At 41.4% G+C, this 22,592-nt stretch overlaps 2 protein-coding genes across 2 annotated transcripts; both read right to left on the reverse strand.

Annotated features, from left to right (window-relative positions):
• Window positions 1–6,897: 6,897 nt before the first annotated feature.
• On the reverse strand, window positions 6,898–8,378 carry LOC127769718 (anthocyanin regulatory R-S protein-like). Its single transcript, XM_052295339.1, has 3 exons — window positions 7,739–8,378; window positions 7,278–7,652; window positions 6,898–7,180 (listed from the first exon to the last, which is right to left on the reverse strand). The coding sequence occupies exons 1-3, from the start codon at window positions 8,312–8,314 to the stop codon at window positions 7,112–7,114; spliced, it is 1,020 nt and encodes a 339-aa protein (XP_052151299.1). The 5' UTR covers window positions 8,315–8,378; the 3' UTR covers window positions 6,898–7,111.
• A 7,129-nt stretch (window positions 8,379–15,507) lies between these two features.
• On the reverse strand, window positions 15,508–20,691 carry LOC127769719 (anthocyanin regulatory Lc protein-like). The gene is made up of 6 exons (XM_052295340.1): window positions 20,537–20,691; window positions 19,379–19,555; window positions 16,554–16,808; window positions 16,205–16,301; window positions 15,990–16,004; window positions 15,508–15,648 (listed from the first exon to the last, which is right to left on the reverse strand). The coding sequence occupies exons 2-6, from the start codon at window positions 19,513–19,515 to the stop codon at window positions 15,544–15,546; spliced, it is 609 nt and encodes a 202-aa protein (XP_052151300.1). The 5' UTR covers window positions 19,516–19,555; window positions 20,537–20,691; the 3' UTR covers window positions 15,508–15,543.
• Between the last annotated feature and the right edge of the window lie 1,901 nt (window positions 20,692–22,592).

Genomic DNA, 22,592 nt, shown 5'->3' on the forward strand with positions numbered 1-22,592 from the left:
ACAGCAGACCACTTTGTGATGCAGCAATGTTCTCTCTATGTTACTATTCACTCAATCTCGTTCGAGAGATAATTGAACTTGTGTGCAATACACAAGTCAATGAGCGTTAGAAATGTATTTCGACTAGGGTTTAGGCCCATGGGCCGAGCTAAGCACTAGGATTCCCGGTTCCATGGCTAGTGGTCCCTGAGCATCTTCTAGGAATATTGGGATTATTCTTTCCTTCGTGAAGAGCGTTGTCTAAGTTTTACCTTGAATTTCCTTTGGCAATTGTATGCTCTTCGAATTACTTGAGAGCTTCGCGCGCTTTATCCCTCAAGTGTATTATTGAAGAGTTTTCGATCCTTTGAGGACTCAACTTTAGGCCATCGTATTTGATATGCAGAAATCCAATGGTCTTCAATAAACCACCAATATGGTCCCTTGAATCCTTGGTGGCTTTCTTTAGCGGATGGGGTAATTGATGGGGATCTCTACTCCAACACTTATTACTTATCAGCTACTATAAAAGAGGAGTTTCATCCGTTCGCCTTTCCCACCTCCATAGCTTGCATGGCAAATACTTCTCCTCTCCTGTAACAAAACTGAATAACAAGTAGGGGTGGGCAGAAATAAACAAAACTGAATAACAAGTAGGGGTGGGCAGAAATAAACCGTGGACCGAACACCGAATCGAATCGAGCCGAACTAGTGGTTTCTCCAGTTTTCGGGAGAAGGCTCAATTTTTACTTTGCGCTGCTTCGGTCCTCGGTTTAGAGATCAATTTTATCACGCATGAACCGAACTCCCAATAAAACCGAAGTAGTCGTCCTCAGCGGCTGGAGCGCGCACTATATCCCATCCCGTCGTGAGTTCTGGGAAATGTTGCTCCATTTGAAGGATGCATAAGCCCTCATAGGCCCATTGTGTACATAATGTTCTTGTGGGGTCTGAGCAAACAATGGCCCAACCAGACCACTAGTACGACTGCACCTCCATGGGTAGAGACAGAGCGCTTGATTGGCTTGATCGGTAGAAACCGACATCGTACTTGTCAACGAGTGATACTCGCGGACCGGATGAATAGAGTATTGGGGTACGTTGGAGCAGGGGTCTACGTAGTACGACATCAAAACAGACAAAAGACAAGAATTATACTGGTTCAGGCCCCTTATCAAGTAATAACCCTAGTCCAGTTTATATGTGATTGATGATGATGAGAATATATTACAAAGAGAGTAACTGAAACAAGCGATACCGATGAGATCGTAGTCGAGGGATTCGACGAGATCTCCCGGCGAGTTGGTTCCCGTGGACTCCGGCTTCGTAAACTTTGGTGGGTGTGTTGGCGATGAGATGCGATGCCTTTTGCCTCTCCCTAGGGGTCCCTTTTATACCATGGAATACTTTAACCCCCAAGTAAAACTTGGAGATATGTAAACCGACACGATATACTAGAGATTTTACCCTTTCCGAGTAGGACTTCGGAAATTCCTAAACTTATAGAGATATTTTCCATAACTTGAGATAAATTCCTAAAGCGTATACGGAAACAACCCATATACGTGAAGGTATACCTTATCGGTATATTCCATAAGTCATATGATAGAGGGTATGCCTTATCCGTAACCCTGACAGTACCGAAGTTATTCTATTTATCTGGGCTCATTTTTTTAAAAGATTTTCTGATGAAATCGGTTGGTATTTTTCAAAAAACGAACATCCACGAAACCGTACAAACCGAACTGGGAACCCCGAATAAAGCGAACGCCCACCCCTAATGACAAGCTGAAAAAAAGGCCAGAACCACTCAACCAATCTTATGTATAGCTAATATAATTTTCAAGAAAAAATAAAAAAGATAGGAAAATAAATTATATGTTTACTTGATCTATTTTGTTGTTCCATAATAGCACGGGTAATAATTAACCAGTTGTTTAAATAAAGATTATCATCAACGACCTTCTGACTGTTTTTAACCGAATTAAAAAAAAAATAAATACTATAGCACGGTGCATCGTTGGAGCGAAAGGTTTATATTAACATCAACATGGTAGTCCATACATAGCACATAAAGTATTTCGTTGGACCATTAGTATAGCTAGCGTTGCGGTCCTCCTGCGAAACTAGCTTGGCGAAGACACTAGCGACAGTGCCACCCCGTGCCAAGGCCCAATGGTCGACACATATAGTATGGTCTACGACTCTACTCTACTGCAGGCCAACGAAGTGTTTAGTTGTTTACCTAATTTTTTTTTGACGTATACGGATACACATTTGAAGTATTAAACATAGACTAATAACAAAACAAAGGCAAAATCGGTTATATAGCATCGAAAGTTCACGTTTTTGGTTTTATAGCACCGAAAGTTACCGGTTCACTTTAATAGCATCCAAAGTTCACCCTGTTCCCATTTTTAGCACTTCCGTCAATTTTTCCGTCTGTCTTGATCGTTATTGATCCAGCCACACACATGATATGATATTTCTACCCCTCATTGACATGCATTATACTTGTACTTGTGAGGGGTAGAAACGTCATATCGTGTGTGTGGCTGGATCAAGACGGACGGAAAACGATCGAGAATTGACGGAAGTGTTAAAAATGGGAACATGATGAACTTTGAGTGCTATTAAAGTGAACCGGTAGCTTTCGGTGCTATAAAACCAAAAACGTGAACTTTCGATGCTATATAACCAATTTTGCCAACAAAACAAATTATAGATTTCGCCTGTAAACTACAAGACGAATCTATTAAGTCTAATTAATTCATCATTAACAAATATTTGCTGTAGCACCATATTGTCAAATCATGATGTAATTAGGTTTAAAAGATTTATCTCGTAATTCACATATAAACTGTATAATTAGTTTTTTTTCGTCCACATTTAATACTTTACATATGTATCTAAACATTTGATATGACGGAATTTTTGAAAGTTGGAAGGGAACTAGACACTGCGTGATCTGACAGAGTTACACAGAAGCATGTCAATGTCGTCGCCATTTATCGCCACTGATCAGAGAGGCTTTAATTTATCGCTGACACGGATGTGGCTAAAAAAAAAAAAACTGATAGCAATCCACTGCGGTAGTCAACCAACGAAGGGTCGGGGAATCGGTGATCGGGGATCGGTCACGGTCACACCCTCCAGCTTCTGCGCTGGAGGAAACCAACAAATAAACGGATGAACCACCCCGAGTCTCCTCTCCGCGCCGCAAGCGGGACAACCGGCGGCGACGGAGCCAACCAGGCAAAACCACACACAACTAGCCGGATTTACAAAAATATACTGTTTATAGATTTGTTTTGTAAAAATATACCGGATAAATAATGATTTGCACAAATATACTATCGGTATCGTGGCTTGAAAGAGCGATACTGAGTTTCGCGACAACAAATGCGATACCGCCACTATCAACTCGTGAGGGTGCATTTGAGCTGGCGGTGTCACTTGTGGAAACAACGAGACCGCCACGTGAAGGAACCGGCCCGTTGTCGCGTCGGTATCGTGGTGTGCAAGCGCGAGAGTGAAATCGGTCTCGTAATCTCAACGCGCGAGACCGAGCACGTCGTGGGACCCACATTAGCGAAACGACCGGGCGCGAGTGGACCGCCGGTCTCGCACATGCAAAGATATCGGTCTCGCTGTCCCAATGCACGAGACGAACACGCGGTATCGCTCTAGGAAAGCGAGAGAGCGCTTTGTTATCGCTCAATCAAAAATCGATACCGGCTATACCGGCGAATACGTGCATATCGTTAGTGAATACGGCCGCTGAATCGTGTCCATGCAGGCCACAAGTGAACATGCCGTATATACGAATATGCTTACACATATATATAGCCCTCAAAGATCATCTTCTTGTTGGCTCATGCATGTATACGCATATACATTAGCCAAGCATGCATGTATATATGGCTGAACACACATATAGATGGACATATGCCAGTACGTGTATGGCTCATGCATTCCATTAGCAGGTGGGACGCGCTCTCGCGCTGTCAAAGCGTGAGACTGCTTGGGGCCCTGCCGGTCTGGGTTCGTGTCAGACGGCCGCGAAATTGCTCTACCATCGTGCGAGACCGAGTCGTTCTCGCGCTTTTGGTATGCGAGACTGTTGCATTAGCGCTCCTGCGGTTTCAATTAGCAATAGCTTTGGCGTCTTCGCTAATCCATAATGCGATATCGCGCTCTCGCTTAATCAAAGTGCGACGACGGTATATTTTCGCAAATCTTCCCCTATTCAATATATTCTTGCAATTTCAGTAAAAATATTGTATATTTTTAATTTTTTTCTCTACTAGCAATAATGCCCGTGCGTTGCAATGGGTAAAGGTAGTTTTAATCATGTATACTGTGGGAAAAAAATATAAAGGAATAATAATAATAATAATAATAATAATAATAATAATAATAATAATAATAATAATAATAATAATAAAATAAAATTGTAGTGACCTTTAGTCAAAAAGATAAAAATATATAATTAATTTTCCATTAATTCAATTAGCTAAAAATAATATAATACGAAGTAGGAAAGTTATTCTCAAATTTTAGCAATTTTCAAAAAGCTTAAATAGAGCAAACTAATTATATAAATGAAAACAAATTTAATCACCTAAATAAAACAATTAGACCTGTAATTGAAAATCTGTTGTCAGTTCAGTTAAACATGAGCCTGCGGGTGTGTGTGGGGTATATATCTCTCACTTGTATGTCGTGATCTTTTTTGACATAGAAAAAATACCCTTGCGTTGCGACAGGTAATTAAAATTATAACATATATAAAAATATTATATGATTAAGGTTTAGTTTTACATGTTATGAGCTCTTTAAGAAAATATATTTATAATGAAATAAAAAAGTTCAGCTGAAGTGACATAAAGTGAACTTGTTCCATACGGAGGGTACACATGGTCAATGAGACGGCCCAACAGCGTGGGCGGCCTGGGAATAGAATCGGGGAGGAACAACTTAAGCGATCTAAAGTGAACTTATTCCGTGTGGGCGGCCTGGAAATGGCGTTCGACCTGACGCGGGAGAAGCCAGAGCCGTCCGATCTGATAGACGGTCATTCCGACCTATATAAAAGTTCAACAGCCCAAACCCTAACCCTAAAATCATTTCCCCTCCTCCCCTCTCTCTCAAATCAATGTGGCAGCGGCCCGACATACCGACATCCCTGCGACGGCGGTGGCAGTTCAGCAGCGACGGTGACACCCTCCCCTTTCAGCGTCGGCGTTTTCTTAGTGTTCTTGAATCTTATCTAGTATTCTTGTAGTAGTGTTTTCTTTAGAATTTAGGTCCAAATTTAATGCGGTCTCTCATTTTTTTTCTTTCCTTTCTTTTTTTATCTTTTGCCATCGGAGGGGGATTAAAGCGGGATCGATCGCATGTGCGATGGCATTTCTATAACCCATAAGCCATACAATTTTTTTTAATTAGGTATATATAGATATTGAATCGGACTTTCCATTTTTCCTTTTTTTCGCCATTTTTTCGTTACTACGGATGTCAGAAACATCTTTAATTTTTTTACCACGTCACATATAATCAGATTCGATTTTTTTTCGCCGATTTCTTTTTTACGCTTTTTTTCACGGATGGACGACAGAAACACTTTTTAATTTTTAAGTAGTAGACATAGAGATAGAGATACAGATAGAGATAGAGAAAGAGAAACAGAAAACTTTTTTCGCAACTTTTTTTTTTTGGAATCGGTCAGAAAAAAATTTTACGCTTGTTTTTTACCGCGTCGATGGAATCGGATTCGATTTGTTTTTTTACCACGCCGTGTCACATATAATAATAGGATTCGATTTTCTTTGGAATCGGACATATACTTTTTTTCTTTTTGCCCTTTTCTTTACCGACATAGTCGGATTCGTTTAATTTTTTTTTCGCCCTTTTTTACCGTGTAGACCGAGTCAGATTAGTTTCTTTTTTTTCCTTTATTTCGCCCCTACTTTTTTGGATCGGACTTAATTTTTTCTTTTTTTCCTGTTTTTTCCCCTTTTTTCGCCCGTTTTGATCGGACTTTGTTTTTTTTTCACACGGTTTTTTTCGTCCGCGGATTTTTTTTTCCGTCCGTTTTTTTATCGGACATAGTTTTTTCACACGGTTTCTTCTCCCATGGTTTTTTTACGGACGATGGAAGCATATCTCTTATTTTAAGAGAGACGTACGTGTGCCAACGACTGCGAGCGCGTCAAGCCGTCGTCAAGCACGGCTGCGTGAGCGCGCGGTCACAAACGCGATGGCCGAGGGACGTGTGCACTGCAGTGCGCTGCCCCGGGTGTACAGGTGCGCGTGGACGGTTTATATATAGATTATGTAAAATTTTAACCATGTCATTATATACGTCTTTAATACAGTTAGACCACATAGTGGTAATGAAAAGGATTAAAATCAAATGCAGTTTGCTATTGTAACTGCCTAATAGCAACTGCACATAAGTTTAGGCTATCTGTTTTTTATCCAACAGTTAGAGTGAGTGCTACAGTACCAATATAATAGTAAATCTCTGTTACAGTATTTTTGTTATAATACCGCTATGTACCCTAACCTTTTTTTTATTCTAGATCAAGATGCACATATATAACTGCTTAAGTTGCAGTTCTAATATATAACAACCACTGCACAATATCCTGATCCGAATGAAAGCGATACAGATATACATACGGTACCTCATCAACACCGTACAGTATACTAAGAACTAACACCTTCATATTTTAATGTATAACACCGTTGACTTTTTGTTCAACATTTGGCCATTCGTCTTATTCAAAAAATTTATGTAATTATCATTTATTTTACTGTAACTTGATTTATCGTCAAATGTTCTTTAAACATGACATAGATATTTTTATATTTGCATAAAAAATTTGAATAAAACGAATGGTCAAACGTTGGTCGAAAAGTCAACGGCGTCATACATTAAAATACGGAGGGAGTAGTATGCATGAACATGAGGATGTGATTGAAGCTATCTTCCGAAACAAATATTTTTCTGGACCAGCGAGCATATAATAAATAAAATTTCACGAGGATCGTATTGTAGTTCTGCACTTCTGCTTCTGCTTCTTGCATTTCAAATTCATCTAACGTACGTGTGCCGCTCTCGACGCTAGCCACCGATAGCTTTCTGGAGAGCTTCGCTGATCATCCCAGGTGCCACTGAACCAGAACAAGCAAACTGCAACAACATACGAACAGATCACCATAACTCCATACGGCAAAGAAACATATAAGCATCGTTCAGTACTGCAATTCTACGGCGCGATAGACCTTACCTTAGCTTGTATCTTCAGTCCAAGAAGACCATCCGGTGCCGACGCCTGCACGGAGAGAACGTCAAGACAGAGGCTCTTGATCGCGTCGAACACTCGTGTCATCACCAACTCCTTCCATCGGCACTGCACCTCCAGGAGAACCACCTTGTCCGTGACGGTGACATTCACGTGGTGGTGTTCTCTCCCTGCATCGCCGCCGCCACTGACACCGATCTCAGAGACCAGCTCCTTCCCGGTGATCTCACAGCGCCTTTGCTGTCCTGTTTCGGTTGCGCGCTGATGTGATGGCTCGCTGCTGGACTCCAATTCTTTCACCCTTTTCTCCAACACTTTGAGGTAGGCAATCGTTTCTTCAAGGATGGATGCTTTGTCCACCTGTAGTGACAAATCATCTCGATGAATAATTCATATAACTTTCAGTATAATATAGAACCGTTGGAACACTAGATTAATTAATTAACCTTGTGGATGGAGGGGACTATTGACTTCAGAATCAGGAACATCTCATTGAGCTTCTCTCGGCGCCTTCTCTCTGATATGACATGGTTCTTGATGCCACTCTCTTGAGTTAGCGCTGCTCTACTACCACGACCAGTGCTCATCCGTGCACCACAGTCCACAACTTTCTTCAGCAACTTCTGTGACTCTATACCGGTGACGACCGGCACAGCCATCTCGTTTGACTTCGCGCTCTTCCAAGCCATGAAGCACGACACTTGAGAATTCGCAACACCGTCGACATCATTAGCCGCCGCCGCCGCCGCCACCGCCTCCGTTGACGACGCCGGGACCAGTTGAAAAGAGCTGGGGTTCACAGGCCAGCCATTATCCTCGAGAAAGCGCACGGTGTCCAGGTCCAGGTCCTCGTAGATGCTGTAGAGCTCGTCGATCTCCATGGTGATTGGATCGCGGTTGGCGTTGGACACGCACTCATCAGAGACGACCATCTGCCCCTCTTCGATGGCGTTGTGAGTGATGAGGCCTTCGGACACGATGTCGGCATCTTCCGTTTCGTTCGGAGAAGGGCTAGTGCTCATTAGTACCTCTAAGCATATCGGAAACTGAAGCTCCTGGAAATATGCAACGATTCGGTTTACCAAGTTTGGGTCCTCCAAAACCTGGGAATTCAATAGCACTCCACATATAATTAGTTGTGAAGAGCTGACTTATACTGAGTGGAAGAGCAAAAACTACATCTTCGAATGTTGCACCCTCTAGTTTTCATAAACATAACATTTAGTGGAATATGTCTAGCTTTGCTTGTAGCTCAAATGAGAAACTATTCTAAACTATCGAGGGGACATCCTAAACTATCGAGGGGACATCCTCTCATTGTTTGCATATTATTAAAATGGTTATAGAAAAAATTAAAAATTTTAAAAATAGATTAATATGTGATAAATCACTTCATAAACATGTAAGGTCAAATACAACTTCTACACGTTGCAACGAGAAAAACAAATTTAACAGTGAATATACCTTAACTAGCCATAGTTTAATTTGTTCTTTTTGCAACTCACAGAAATTGAATTAGTTTACATATTTATGGAGTGATCTATGATATATTAATATATCTTGTTGTTTTTTTTTTAAAAATCTCATAACCATTTTGATGACATACAAATAATAAGGGGATGTCCCCTCGAGAATTTAGAATCCCCTCCTGTAGCTCAATAGTTTGCAAAATGTTATTCTGTTCATTAAAGGTATGTTCTCTTGTCTTACATGTAGTGGTAAAGCAAGTATCTAATTATTATGGAGACCAACCTGACAAGTGATGTCAATCATAAAAAATACAGTGTAACAAATATACACAAATTTCAACATTTCCCACAGGTAATTTATCGTATGAACTTAAAAAATCACATATAGTAGAAAAAGAAAGGCATCATAAGCGGTGGTAATATCATAGAGCTAAAACTGTAAATTACCAGGCAAACAATCCGGGAAAAAAAACCTGTATCTTAGCAAAATAAGCAACAAACTATTATCTTCTGCAAGTATTAATTAGCTAATATTTTAGGAATATAAATTAAATTGGAGAGGTAAATTATGTTAGCTACCTACCTAATTGTAACATTTCAGGGAGAGAACGCGGGGGAGGGGGGGGGGGTGGTTTGTTGTTATTGGGCTATTGGAAAAGAGAAATTTTATAGTCCTTAAAAGGCTAAAAAATTCTAGTGCAAATTTTCATACCTCCTAATACTGAGAGTACCAAATTTTACACTACAAAATATGGACCTCCAGTACCTTTTTAAAAATTGTAAAATCATTCATTGAGAAAGGCCAGGACCCCTTCAGCCCTAATAGCCGCGCTTTCTTACATGTTATCGAAATAGTTATAAACAAATTGTAAAAAACAAATATGATAATATGGGTGTAGCTGTATATGCACTTGCATTATAAATTGTCTTTCCTACCTGTTCCATGTTGTGGCAGGCATATGCTATAATGAAAGTCTAAAACATTGTAACGCTCCGCTTTCGTGAGATGTTAAAAACTAATTCAGCAAAATCCTAATTTCAAAAATTCCGTTCTTTGTGTGCGAGTCTAAGTTGTGCCAAGATCTCAATTCAATCTCCATCTTTGTTCCCCCTCGTCGCCATCAAAATCGCCCACCTCAAAATTCCAATTCCGATTCAAGTCTCTGAAATTCAATCGCCTCCTTGAATCCTCGCCAAATACCTGTTCCCGATTCCCATTTGAGTTCCTTCCTTGACTCCACCTTGTGTCCCTAAGACCAAGCATCAAATTCGAAATCCAAATCCAAAACCTCAATTCGAATCCACTCCAAATCAGTCTTCTCTATAAAAAGTCTATTTTACCTCCTCCGTGTTTTGGATGGGCCGGATCCACTCCCCAGCCCATCTCTCCCCTTTGCCATCTCCCTCACGTGCGCTGCACAAGTCGTCGCCGAGAGAAGGATCTCCCTCTCTCTCGTTTTCTCTCTCTCGCGCCGACGCTGCTTCCCACCGTCGCCGCCCAAAACCTCCACCGCCTTCGCTCGTTCCCGCGCGCTCGCGCGTGGCTGACTGCCGGTTGCCGCCGCGTCAAGCCCTGGCGTCGCCTGCGTCGTGTGCTGCCGCTCTGCCGCTCCACGCTGCTAGCTTTCAAAGCCGAGAGAGGCAGCCCCTCTCTCAGTCCCTCTCCCTCTTTCAACTTTTCCCGAAACAGCAAGGAGCAGAGCTCCCTTTCTCCTCCTCCTTTTTCGTTTTGCCCGACCACCATCAGCGTCACCGCCTGCCACCACCTTGACCACGCCCGACCTCCAGCTCCTCTCCTTGACCGCCCCAAGGTCGGTTCTCCCAAACCGACATCGCCACCTATAAAAACCCGACCCCCTCCCATCTCCCTCACTCATTTCTCTCGTCGCCACAATCGTGCCTTGTCGCCCCTGCCCTGCAGTCTCCCTTGCCGTCCGTCGCCGAAGCACTAGGGAGACCGGTGCGTGCGAAGGACGCGAGAAGAGGACTCCGGGCGCCGTCATCTTCTCCTTCCCCGGCCCGAGGCCGGAGAGCTCGCTCCCGCACCGTCGGCCGCTCGTCACAGCACCCGTCCCGGCTCGGTAGTGCCTCCTCCCGTTCCCCTTCCTCGCTCTCCCTCGCCCCCTCTAGTCTGCGTGATAGCTCGGTGGCACTCCCGAACGCGCGTGGACGCCGCCCCGAGCCCCGCCGCCGCCCGGCATGGCCTCGCCGCCATTGCCGTCCGCTCCCGGAGGCCGCCGCTCGTCGCCGGCCCTCCTTGGTACTCCTTCGTCCCATCCGGCACCGGAAACGGATTCCTTGAACCCCGGATATGCTCCCACCCCTTTTAATCGAACCCCCGTTGCTCCGGTGAAGTTTCCCCCTTTTCTCGCCGCCGGCGTGCGCCGCCGCGATTCGTCGTCGCCGGCCTCCCTCCGGCGAATCCGATCCGGTGGCTCACTTCCTCTCGTCCGTCCCATCGTTCCGGTGTACTCCCTCTCTCTCGAATCGTCGCGACGAGCTCCGGTGAACTTCGCCGCCGTCCGCCGTCCATCTCGGCCTCCCCTTCTTCCTCCTCCCGCCGGCCCACGTGGCTGCCACGTAGGCGCCACGTCGGCGCCACCTCGGCTTTGACCGAGCCGAGCCGGTCAGCCACCTCCTCCCTCCCCCACCCTCGCGCGCACGGTCCATGGTGCGCCAACCGGCTGCACGTGGGCCCGCCGCATCCCTGGTCCATCCGGTGCACGCGCGTGAACCGCGCTCACCCGAAACCCTAGCGCCGCCCTCATGCGCCGCTCCCAAGGTGAGCCGCGCCACCGACAAGCGAGCCCCACTCGGGACCCTGCAAGGTGGACTCGGCCCACCGGCCCTCTCTCTCCCTCACTCTCCCCGCGCCTCCTTGGGCCGCCTCTCCGGGCCGGCCAGCCCATTAGTTCGACCGAGCCGTGCCTCTCCTCTCGGGCCGCACCCAAGCCGCCCGAGGAAGTCTAAATCATGTCCCTCCTTCAATTTCTTTCCAAAAAGGGTTTAATAAATTATTAAATCATTTTTCCTTTAGACAAAAATTCCTTAATCCTTAGAAAATCCATATCTTCTCAACCGCTCATCCGATTGACCCCGTTCCACTTCCAGTAATTCCATAAAATTGAGATCTATTTAATGGCACTATTATTTAGTCTAAATAGGGTCTTTTTCTTGGTCTTTTGTCTAGGTTTTTGATTGTTTGCATATAGTTGCGGTTACCGGATTTCCGTCAACCGCGGGTTTTCTCGAAGATTCGTGAAGCTTCGTGAAGACTTTGAGCAAGGCAAGTCACCCTTTGATCAATTGCTCCTATAATTGGAAATTCATTATTATTTTGTTTTCAACTTGCATTAGTAGAATCACACACTTAACTTGCTTGGCCTCGGTTTACGTGCCAAACCTACGGATCTACCCAGTAGTCGCACAAATTCCTGTAGGCTGTACTACCCTGATTCCTTGTCGCTGCACTCTTGTGGTACCTTGATATCCGTGCTCTCTGAGCGCGTATACCAAATATCCCACATACACTGTTGATTGTCGAAAAATTGGGAAATGGGTTTGAGAAGCCTTGAAAACCCGACATGTGGTGTCGGTGTGTTTAAAAATAAAATGAATTGTGAAAACTCGCGATGCGGGGGTGGTGCCTGCGTGGCGCTGTCCCGTATTCGCATATAAGGACCGATTCCTGTGGGAAACTCATCAAGCATAACAAAGTGCAACCACAAGGTGGTATGGGACACCCTAGCTAAGTAACTAGTCGGTTCAGGGAAACCTTGCATGCCAATAGTTAGGAACGCCGGGGCGGGGTCGGTTGGAGCCAACCCGGGTTCCTGGTAAGGCAAGAACGCGAAGCTTGCCAGATTACCGATCGAGGTGGTTGGAGTTTGATTTGTGAAAACTAAAATGGCCTATATTTATGTGAGGATTTGATCCTTCTGTGTGGCATGAGGTAACCCTGGGTCGGCTTGGGAAAGGCTTTGTTGCGAACCTCCGATACCGACGGGTGTTCGGAATATGTTCGTATCTTGTGGGTAAAGTGTACCCCTCTGCAGAGGTTAACTAACTGTTCGAACAGCCGTGCCCACGGTCGTGGGCGGATGTGAGGTGGTTCCCATTGCGTAGATTTGTTTGCCTGTGCTTTGTGAAAAGTTGTTGTGGATTGGGAATCGTAACCAGAATCAGCCTATGTGGCAGATGGATGACCTGAGTGGTCAGAAACGAATCTGTGTGATTCGGGATGTCTGCGAGCATCATAGACTAGGCTTCCCGAGTGGAAGCGGATTGCTTTGCTGCTGGGCAGCTGGACTCTGGGAGTCCGCAAAAATGAAAAAGGCTCTGGGAGCCGCCTAATCAAATGAAAAAGGCTCTGGGAGTCGCTTAATCAAGTGAAATGGCTCTGGGAGCCGATAAGTAATGATCTGACCCGGGGGGTCGGTACATTACCATTTGAGTTGTTGAAAAGCATCTCTTAAGTCGAATCGAGACGCAAGTCTCCTTTTCGACCCAAACTTAAAAAGAAATAAATCACTTAGTGATTTCAAAAATGATTTCAAACAAAGGATTTGCAAAACAACCTTGCCTCTCTTCCAAGCTTGCATTAAACACCTAAGTTCCCGTGACTTGCTGAGTACGAAAGTACTCACCCTTGCTCTATATAAATATATATAGCTCCTCCATCCTGAAGCTGAAGATGAAGTGAATTGAAGAATAGGGTTTCGTCCTGGTTCCCAGCCGTCGCCTGTGGTGTTGGGTGTTAGACCGTTGGTTCCGCTGCTGCTGCTGTTGCTGGTGTTTCCTCGTCTGTGTCTTCGGTTGTATTCTCAGGCTGTCCTGAGCTGCAACCTAAGTTAAGGTAAATAAGTCCTCTATTTATTTTAAGGATTTGCAATAATTCATATTTGTCACCGTGGATACCAGCACTATGTCCTGGGACTGGTACTGAGATCGCGGTTTCGTAGAAAGCGGTTCACGCCGATAGCTCCTGTCAGGTGCCGTTGTACGGCGGTGCCGGATTGGGGTGTGACAAACATGATGTAACATACCGAGAGACTACCGCTCGGACGTCCGATGCAACGCAAAATATCGGATGCTATCAGAATACTACGTCAGCAAGCTGACCACATAACTGCTACCTGATGATACTATATGCATGTATTGATTAACATATATTAGTAACCTTTGAGATGATTTATTTTCCAAACCATTTATCTTATTGTCACTCTGATCATATGGTTGTATTCCTTATAATTAAACCTTTACGACAAGATCTCACACGGTTATATTTTAATTGAAAAATTATATATGTTTCAATCATTAAATCTGATTTAATGTTTCACGTGTTAGAAATAAATGTTTCATATATAATTTGATTATGTTGCACATTTTAAGCTTTTTATCCGAATGATGTTTTACCGTTGTACACGGGATCAATAAATATATTATGATGTTTCATTACTTATTTGTGAATGTTGCACATCATATTATTTGAATGTTTCATCAAGTATATTATTATGTGCAACTGTCATAAAGAAATAGTAAACATAAGAAAATATCTATTAAAACATCTAAATAATACTATGCATGAGCAACATTTTGTTGCAACAGTAAACTTAAAATTTATTACAAAGTGAAATTCCATTTGAAACACTATTTCTCACACATGAAAAATCCATTTGCACCTAATGAAAAACACACATATATTTTTTCATTAGAAATATAATCATATGAGATCTTATTACAGTGATCTTGCTAGAACATGGAAAAACACCAAGTGCAACATTACAAATAACTATGTGAAACATCAACCAATATTTATTGAAACATTCCATTAACACTGTGCAACACTAAAAAGAGTCAGAAAAAAAGTCATCGGAATACAATGATGTGAGATCTTGTTCCGAAGATTTAATTATAATGAATCAAATTATATAATTTATTCATAGTTTGGATAAATAGTTGGAGGAAAAAAAACGTTTGAATTCTCAATCATTATGAACATTTTCCTAAATCTGACCGTATGCACCTATCCCAAGTGATGTGAATGTCCGATTTTTGCCTTCCGCCCGGACGGCTGATTTGAAGCATTTTCCATGGAATCTCGGGTGTTACGGAATAGTGCTTTACTGTGCTAGACTCAAAATGTGAGATGGTAATAACATAAAAAGAATGTGGGATATAAAAAGAAGCTTAGCATCAATAATATTTAGGAAAGACACAACTATATCATATTTATAATTTTAGGAAATGGTGACTTGGTGAGTACGAAGAATCACACCCTGGCGCCCAATGGCTTTGTCGCTCCTTGCCAGTTGAGCAAAACGAACCCCGGACATGCTATAACATATTGAGCACGTGATATTCTCTCATATATACACCTTAGTTTATTAATATATAGGATATTTGATTTTTAAAATAATGTTTGATCATTTATCTTATTTAAAAGATTAATGTAAATATGCTTAAAGTATATATCATACTTAAAAATTCTTTAATGATTAAACATGTTATAGCAAAAATAAATAATCGTTATATAATTTTTTTATAAGATGAATAATCAAATGGAGTAATACATACTTCCTCTATCCTAGAAAAAATATCATAAACGCATTCAAGAAAAAATGCTCTTCTAAGGATGAATTCTAAGGATGAATATGGATAAGTGTTTGTTAAGATATATATATATATTATATATATTTTTAAAATGTGTTAATATTCATTCTCAAAAGTGTTTTTTAGACGGAGGAAGTATGTTGTTCTATATCACTGGACGATTGAGCTAGCTATAGCTCCATGCATAGTTGTTCGTGCTGAACAATCGATGAGCTTACCGGATCAGTGGTCCCCAGCTCAAGCACGCCACTCGTGAAGGGGATGCAGATGATTGTCTGTAAGATGTACAGATATTTAGATGGAGTCAGAGATATCGATCGACGTACACGTACATATCAATTTGAAAGCTAAAATACTTCCTCCTTCTAAAAATTTAAATCCTATTTCTTTTTCACCAAGACAATGTATAGTTAACTCTTTCATCATGTGATAAAACTAATGAACATGCAACCAACAAGTATTAAAATGATTTTTTAGGTTTCGATAAAAAAAATTAATATAGCACATAGTGACTATAAATAAAACTTAGACTTTTGAAAAAAAAACCAAAGAATAAAATATGACTTAGACTTTTGGAAGAAGGGAGTACTATGTATAACTCTACCTACATATATACCTGAATAGACGCGCTCTGCAGCATTCGACGACATTATATTGGTGCATGCATGGAGAGCGTGCGATCGAGTCAGATCATGACATTACATATGGAGGTAAATAATTAAATATGATGATTAAATGGAGGATATATAATGCATGAACATTATCTTTGTTTGAAGGCATCATGGTTGACATGCCATGATCGAGCAGCACAGCATGGAAATATATAGGTACCTTCGCTAATAGCGAGCGTAGAAATGTTTTGCTATCTGCAGACTGAGCATTGCGCAGCCAAACAGATGCATTGCTTGCATAGCTTTTGCCTGGCAGCCTGCAGACAGAATGTACCCCAGCAGATCAATAACAACACTACAGTACAGCAATGTATATCTTGTTATTAAGATGTCATGAGAGACATTTCCAGGCTGGTTTACCCAGCTTTTGTTTTCTCCTATTATTGGAGTTGCTATCAAGCTAGCAGATCAACCGACAAGTTTGATCAGTCATGTGTATAGGCACAGATCGATCAACAGATCATCTCGTATGTGTGTATTGGCATCAAGCTAGCAGATGAAATACTCACCCTTGGCCGGGTTGGAAGGAGTAGGTCATGCAGACGACGTAGTACCATTCTGTGTCTGCGAGATCTTCCGGCGATAGCGCGGCAATGGGCCTCCTCGCCCGGTGGTCGCACTCGCCGGACAGGAGAGAGTAGTAAAGCTCCCTCAGTTGCTCGCTTCTCTGCACGACGAGCTGACCAGCCGTGAGGTCTGCTGACTTGGATATCTTCCTCGTCTTTACCACGCCGTTGTAGAACCCATCATTCCAAGTCAAAACTCTACAGGTAATATTTTTTAGGTATTATATAATTTAGTATATAAATACTGGGAGATAATATCTAACGGAACGTATATTATGTAAGTAAGGGAATATCAGGTCAATAAAATCAAATAAGTGAAAAAAGGGTAAAAATCGGATTAAAAGTTTTCTAAATTCATAAAACAAATTACTTAAAAATTCAGTGGCAATTAATATAGTTCATGCCTACATCCGTCTCTATTTTTTTTAGATGAATTTAGAAAGCTCATAGGTCCAGTTTTTATCGGTTTTTATTTATTTGATGGTTTTCATTGGATATTTCCCCGTATAGGTAATAGATGAAGTCCTTGATGAGCTGGCTAGTGCACAATGGTTTACTAAGCTTGATCCCAGGTATGGTTATCACCAGATCAGGTTGTTAAACCAAGATGAGCACAAAACAACTTTTAAAAGACGCCAAGGCCTTTATGAATTTAGGGTGAAGCCATTTGGCCTGACTAATGCTTCAACCACTTTGCAGGGCCTCATGAATACTATCTTTACTACCCTAATAAGAAAATGTGTGCTTCTATCTATTTGTGGATGACATATTCAATTACAGCGAAAACCTTGAGGAGCACGTGCAACACCTAAAGGAAGTTTTTGCTATCTTATAGCAGTACAAACTGTTTAACAAGGCATATAATTGGTGTCAATGCAGTGGCTATAGATCCATAGAAAATCAAGGTTGTGCAAAATTCGTCAGTGCCAACAACCTCAAACAACTAAGTGGATTCTAAGGGTTGGTTGCTTACTACATAAAGTTCATGAAAAACTACGGAGTGGTCATCAAACCCTTGACAGAGTTGGTCAAAAAAGATGTTAAGTATAAATGGATTGAATCATTGCAACAAACTTTTAATTACGTTAAGTTGGCTTTGGTACAAGCACCAATTCTAGGATTGCCAGATTTCTTTCATGAGTCCATTGTGAAGACAGATGCCTATGATAAGGTATTGTTGTTATGTTGCTTTAGAATGAGCATCCACTTCCATACATTAGCATGCAAGGCTCTGGGTGTTAAGGCTCTAGCACCACCCATTTATTACAAGGAACATTTGGCCATTTAGCTAGCAGTAAACAAATGAAGGAACAGTAATGGACTAGAGGGGGGAGCGTCACGCAAGGGGAGGGGCGCATGCCTAGTCACCGATTAGGGTCCCCTGTTGGGCAGTGCCAGCCAGGGAGGCAAAGTGCTGACAAGGCATGCAGGTTGTAGATTGGACCATCGGAGGCAGGCGGACTTCAGTTGAAGGTTGGGTGCTTCTTGTAAAATCAAAAACACGGCGGTCAGATCGGCGGCATCGCGGCGGTCATACCGGTGGGCACATGGCGGTCAAACCAGCGTCGGCAACAGGAGGCAGCGACAAGTTTCGGCGGTTAGACCGGAATATCAACACTGGTCAGACCGGTGGCTACGCTTCGGTCAGACCGGCTAGTCTACTCCGGTCAGACCGATCGGTTTTCGGTTTTTGGGTATACCAGTCATTCACCCCCCTCTGGTTGGCTTAGTTGTTGTGATTCGATCCTACGCTTCTCTCATTTGTAATTGTGAATTTGTGATCCTTTGCCGTTTTTTATTTCGAGATTTGATAACTGAGAAGCTGATAGAAGAGGAAAGGGAAAGGCTCAAGGACATTGGGAATTTTGTCGATTTAGCATCAAATTGAATAATTGATCAACATTCGTCATTGCTTCCTGTTTTGTTGAATTATTTTTTCATTCGTACTTTTATGTGCTTTTGCCAATGAATCGTGGTTGTTGCCCTGTCGAATTTTGACCTTCTTGTGTTCCAATAATATCATGCAATTGAGAATATGTTGTTTTTCTCTTTGTTCTTCTTGAGTAATCACTCTAGCACTTGTCTATGGTCCGTACTTTTTTTCTCCTTACCTGCGCCACTGGTCTACAACTAGTTACTACCTTCCTTCATAAATATAAGGAATTATAATATTTTTAAGTAAAGAATTAAGGAAATAACAAAATGTCACGTCATAGTGGTATACGGGAGAATAAAGTAGTACTCCTTCCATCCCAGCTTGATCATCTCTTAAAATTTTTAAGGTCATCCTAAAATGATCATCATCTAACAAGTGTCTTTTCGTTTATTTATGCAAATAGTTTTTTATGAAATGAACTTATGCAAACAGTAAATGCACATCATTAAATGTGTTGTATGAAACCAACCAAGATTAATTTATATTGGTGCAATGACATATAATATTTAAAACATGGGAATCCACGGGACACGAAGCGATGAAACACCTTAACCGGTAATGATTAATTTGAGAATGATGAATATTTTGATGTCCTTAGTTTTGGTGCTTTTTCTTAGGGAATGATTAAATTGGGATTGAGGGAGTACATATAAACTATGGTAGGTGAGGAACAAATTAGTACAAAAGTTGATAGGTATGAAATAAAATAGTACAAAATTATGTCTCAGGATAACAAATCTTTTATATTTATGGATAAATTAAAATACCATAATCTTTTATATTTGTGAACAATATCACCAAGCAACTGCATTCGTATTGAACTAATTATTACCCTGGGCAACTGGTTGAAATGGACCAAAAGATCGCATAACTCCAACTGATGCTCCTCACAGCAGCAGCAAGCAGGCTCCTGAAGTGGTTCGTCCCTGGCTGTAGGGGTTCTTCCTGAACTGGAGGAGCAGATGCCATCACCACACAAGTCTAGAAACCTATCTAGCTGTTTAATTTCCTGCATAGGTGTGCGCAAAATCAAGGAAAGAATCAGACAAGCAGATAAAGCTGACAAGCATATGGTAATGACACTGTCATCAGTACGGAGGGGCGAATGCAGGCCTAGGGCACAGCCATCACCACACTAGAAGTAGAAACTTATAGTAGCTGTTTAATGTCCTGTATATAATGCATCTGTCTCAAAATAAGTGCTTATGCATATACTTATCAATTAAAATTTGAATTTTCAACTTTAAATTTAGAGTTAATTTCAGGATTTTTCATATCGAAATTTATGTTTCAGCCTTTGCTTTTAGGCTAAGAATACGTATATAAAAATTTATTCACAAATTATTTTTCGTTTGTGAGATGGGCGTATGTATGTGCAAAATAAGGAAAGAAGATGACAAACATATGGTGATGATACTGTCATGTACGCAGGGGCCTATGCAGGTCTAAAGTAGTCTTATCTCTAAAATTAAGTTTATATCTCTTTAAATCATAATGTAAATTTTAGATAAAATCTAACAACCCATCAATTGAGATATAGTTTAGCTCTAACCTTCAGTAAATTTTGGCTCTGCCACTGTCAGTACGTACAAGCAAAAGAAGCGTAGAATGAAGGAGGTTACGAATTAATTCACAAGTTACAGTCATATATATCAAGCGTAGTATATGGTTATCCCTAATTGTTTCGTATAGCTAGCTAGCTAGCTTAGGCTAGCGGTAAGCTCTACATGTAATTAATTAATCAAGTACCTTATAATCTGTAGTTTTGCACTAAAGCTGATCTACAAAACATGGCGAGACCGCGAGATAGCCTGTAAGTTAGCTGGTAGACTGCTATGCTAGCTTGCTGTTCGATCTCTTGTTGATCACGAAGAACAAGAACAAGCTGCTGAAGGTACTGGAATGGACAAATTAAAGAAATAACCTGCAATTTAAGATAACCCATGCATATAGACGGAGAAAAACAAAGGGAAAATTAACGCTAGCTTACTCTTTCCAGTCTGCCCACCAATGCAAGAAGGACTCCAGCTAGCTAGCTGGCTGCTCTAGCTGCCAACTATCCAAGTTCACTCTTCTGCAACCCGCCGTTCTTCCAGAGGGAGGAGCTATATATAATCGAAATATATAGTTTATATATATGCTGGTTATATATAATAGTTCCTTTTTCTTTTCTCTTTTGCGATCACACACGGAGGAGGGCGTACGCATATATGCACAAGCCACTACATGCACCCCTGAATATGTACACCTATAGAGAAGGGATGCACTAAAATCATATATTGACAGTGCACCATGTATATGCTTATGTGCACTAAAATTTACTGTAAATCTTTGGTGGATAGAATCATATATATACACTACGAATTCGTTACCGTACTACGCATTACTTGTTGGTAACACATGCATTCATAATTAACAAAAAGTTGTATTAGGGTAATAAGTATTTTTTTATTTTTAGTTTTATATTTTTAGATTTACAGCATTATTAATTTTATAATTTTAAATTTTAGAACAGTACGTGCGTTAATTCATGCAAATAGTAATCTTTTTCCCACGAGTACACAACACAACACACGGTGTAAAAATCCTTCCACCCCCACCCCATCATACTGAGGCGTTATTGACTGTATACAACACCTTATGCGTGTTCTAATAGTTCTAATTTTTTAAATTAACAAATATAAGTTTTTATGTTTTTTAAAGAATGTTTTACCGTTCTAGACACTCATTCTAATCAGTATTCTCTCTATCCCAAAATTTAAGCTGCATTTTATTTTAACACTCTCTTTAACGTATACTTTAAGTATTAATTTCTTTTGTATTATATTATTAGCAACTACTCATATGAAAGTATTTTTAAGAGTAAATTTTATAAAACCACATGTACTATTGTCCAAGTTAATTATATAAAATTACAGGGCTTTTAGCACGTGATACATAACCCTATGTAGTATCACGATGAAATAGTTCTATAAAGGGAAGTGCTTCAATGCTCATCGAATAGAAACCTGCACAGAAATTAAAGCGCATCAATGGTGGGATAAAAGTGGACTAAGAGGATGCCAACAAATACCCAAAAATCTATTCTAAAATTATGTTTTTGAAATTCCTAATTAAAATTTAAGGTGTAAATAAATTTTTGTCTTCAAGATATACTTTAAATCAACTTCCAATAATAAAAGGTGGACCCACCGGCCGTAACTACGAACTGATACATAAACATAAATTGTTTTACCCCATCCCTCCCCATGCGTGAGCTCTCCTCACGTATCGCCTTCTGGAAATTGGGAGCGAGAGAGCGTCTCCCAACTTGTGAAGAGCAAGAAAGGAGGATAAGGGAATTCTAATTTTTAGATACAATTTTAGAGAAACTGTTAGAGCAAGTTTTTCACAAAAGAAACCCTAATTTAAAATTGGGTTTCATTTAGGGATATATACGTTGGCCATTCTCCAACAGAGTAATATCCAATTCCCCATTAGCCAGGGGCATTTTCAACCATAAAAACTTGAACCCTAACGATTCAAGGCAGCAGACCGACAATTCGCTCGCAGCGCCACCCCCTTCCTCTGATGAGCAGCGCCACTGCCCCTTACTCCAGTCTCCACCTAGCCCCTTCCGCCTCTCTGCTGCCCAAACTCGTTCTGCTTGCCAGCTACCGAGTGTCTCCGCGTTCGAGGTGGCATGGTAGACGGACCAGATGGTGGTGGTCGTCCATGATGATGGAACAACAATCGGCCGAGTACCTGTATTGTACATGGCAACCTAATTTCATCTAGAGATCCCAACAGTTGTTTTATGTGATCACCAATTAACCACCACTTTACGTCCTTTCAGACCTAAATTTTAACAAAGATTAATTTGCATAAGGTAGATAGGGGAGCTTTGGATTGATCGATGGGTTTTGGGTTGCTATACACACTGATATAGAACCGGGAATCGTGAATGGCTCAACAGTGACAACGGCTAACGACCTGGTACATAGGCACTAAGATATGACATGAAAAAAAAAAATCCCCATTGAAGATTGGGTCTCACGGTCAAACCC

Source organism: Oryza glaberrima, chromosome 4 (genome assembly GCF_000147395.1).
Source record: "Oryza glaberrima chromosome 4, OglaRS2, whole genome shotgun sequence".
In the NCBI taxonomy this organism is placed as follows: Eukaryota; Viridiplantae; Streptophyta; class Magnoliopsida; order Poales; family Poaceae; genus Oryza; species Oryza glaberrima.

What these genes read in the sequence shown, in the direction of transcription:
- LOC127769718 (XM_052295339.1), bottom strand. Translation starts at nt 8,314, where the DNA reads ATGAGCACTAGCCCTTCTCCGAACGAAACGGAAGATGCCGACATCGTG. An exon ending in TAGTCCCCTCCATCCACAAG is followed by an intron (nt 7,653 to 7,738) that starts GTTAATTAATTA and finishes TTGTCACTACAG; the next exon opens with GTGGACAAAGCATCCATCCT. An exon ending in GACTGAAGATACAAGCTAAG is followed by an intron (nt 7,181 to 7,277) that starts GTAAGGTCTATC and finishes ATGTTGTTGCAG; the next exon opens with TTTGCTTGTTCTGGTTCAGT.
- LOC127769719 (XM_052295340.1), bottom strand. Translation starts at nt 19,515, where the DNA reads ATGGCATCTGCTCCTCCAGTTCAGGAAGAACCCCTACAGCCAGGGACG. An exon ending in ATTTCAACCAGTTGCCCAGG is followed by an intron (nt 16,809 to 19,378) that starts GTAATAATTAGT and finishes TATTACCTGTAG; the next exon opens with AGTTTTGACTTGGAATGATG. An exon ending in TCCTTCCAACCCGGCCAAGG is followed by an intron (nt 16,302 to 16,553) that starts GTGAGTATTTCA and finishes TTCTGTCTGCAG; the next exon opens with GCTGCCAGGCAAAAGCTATG.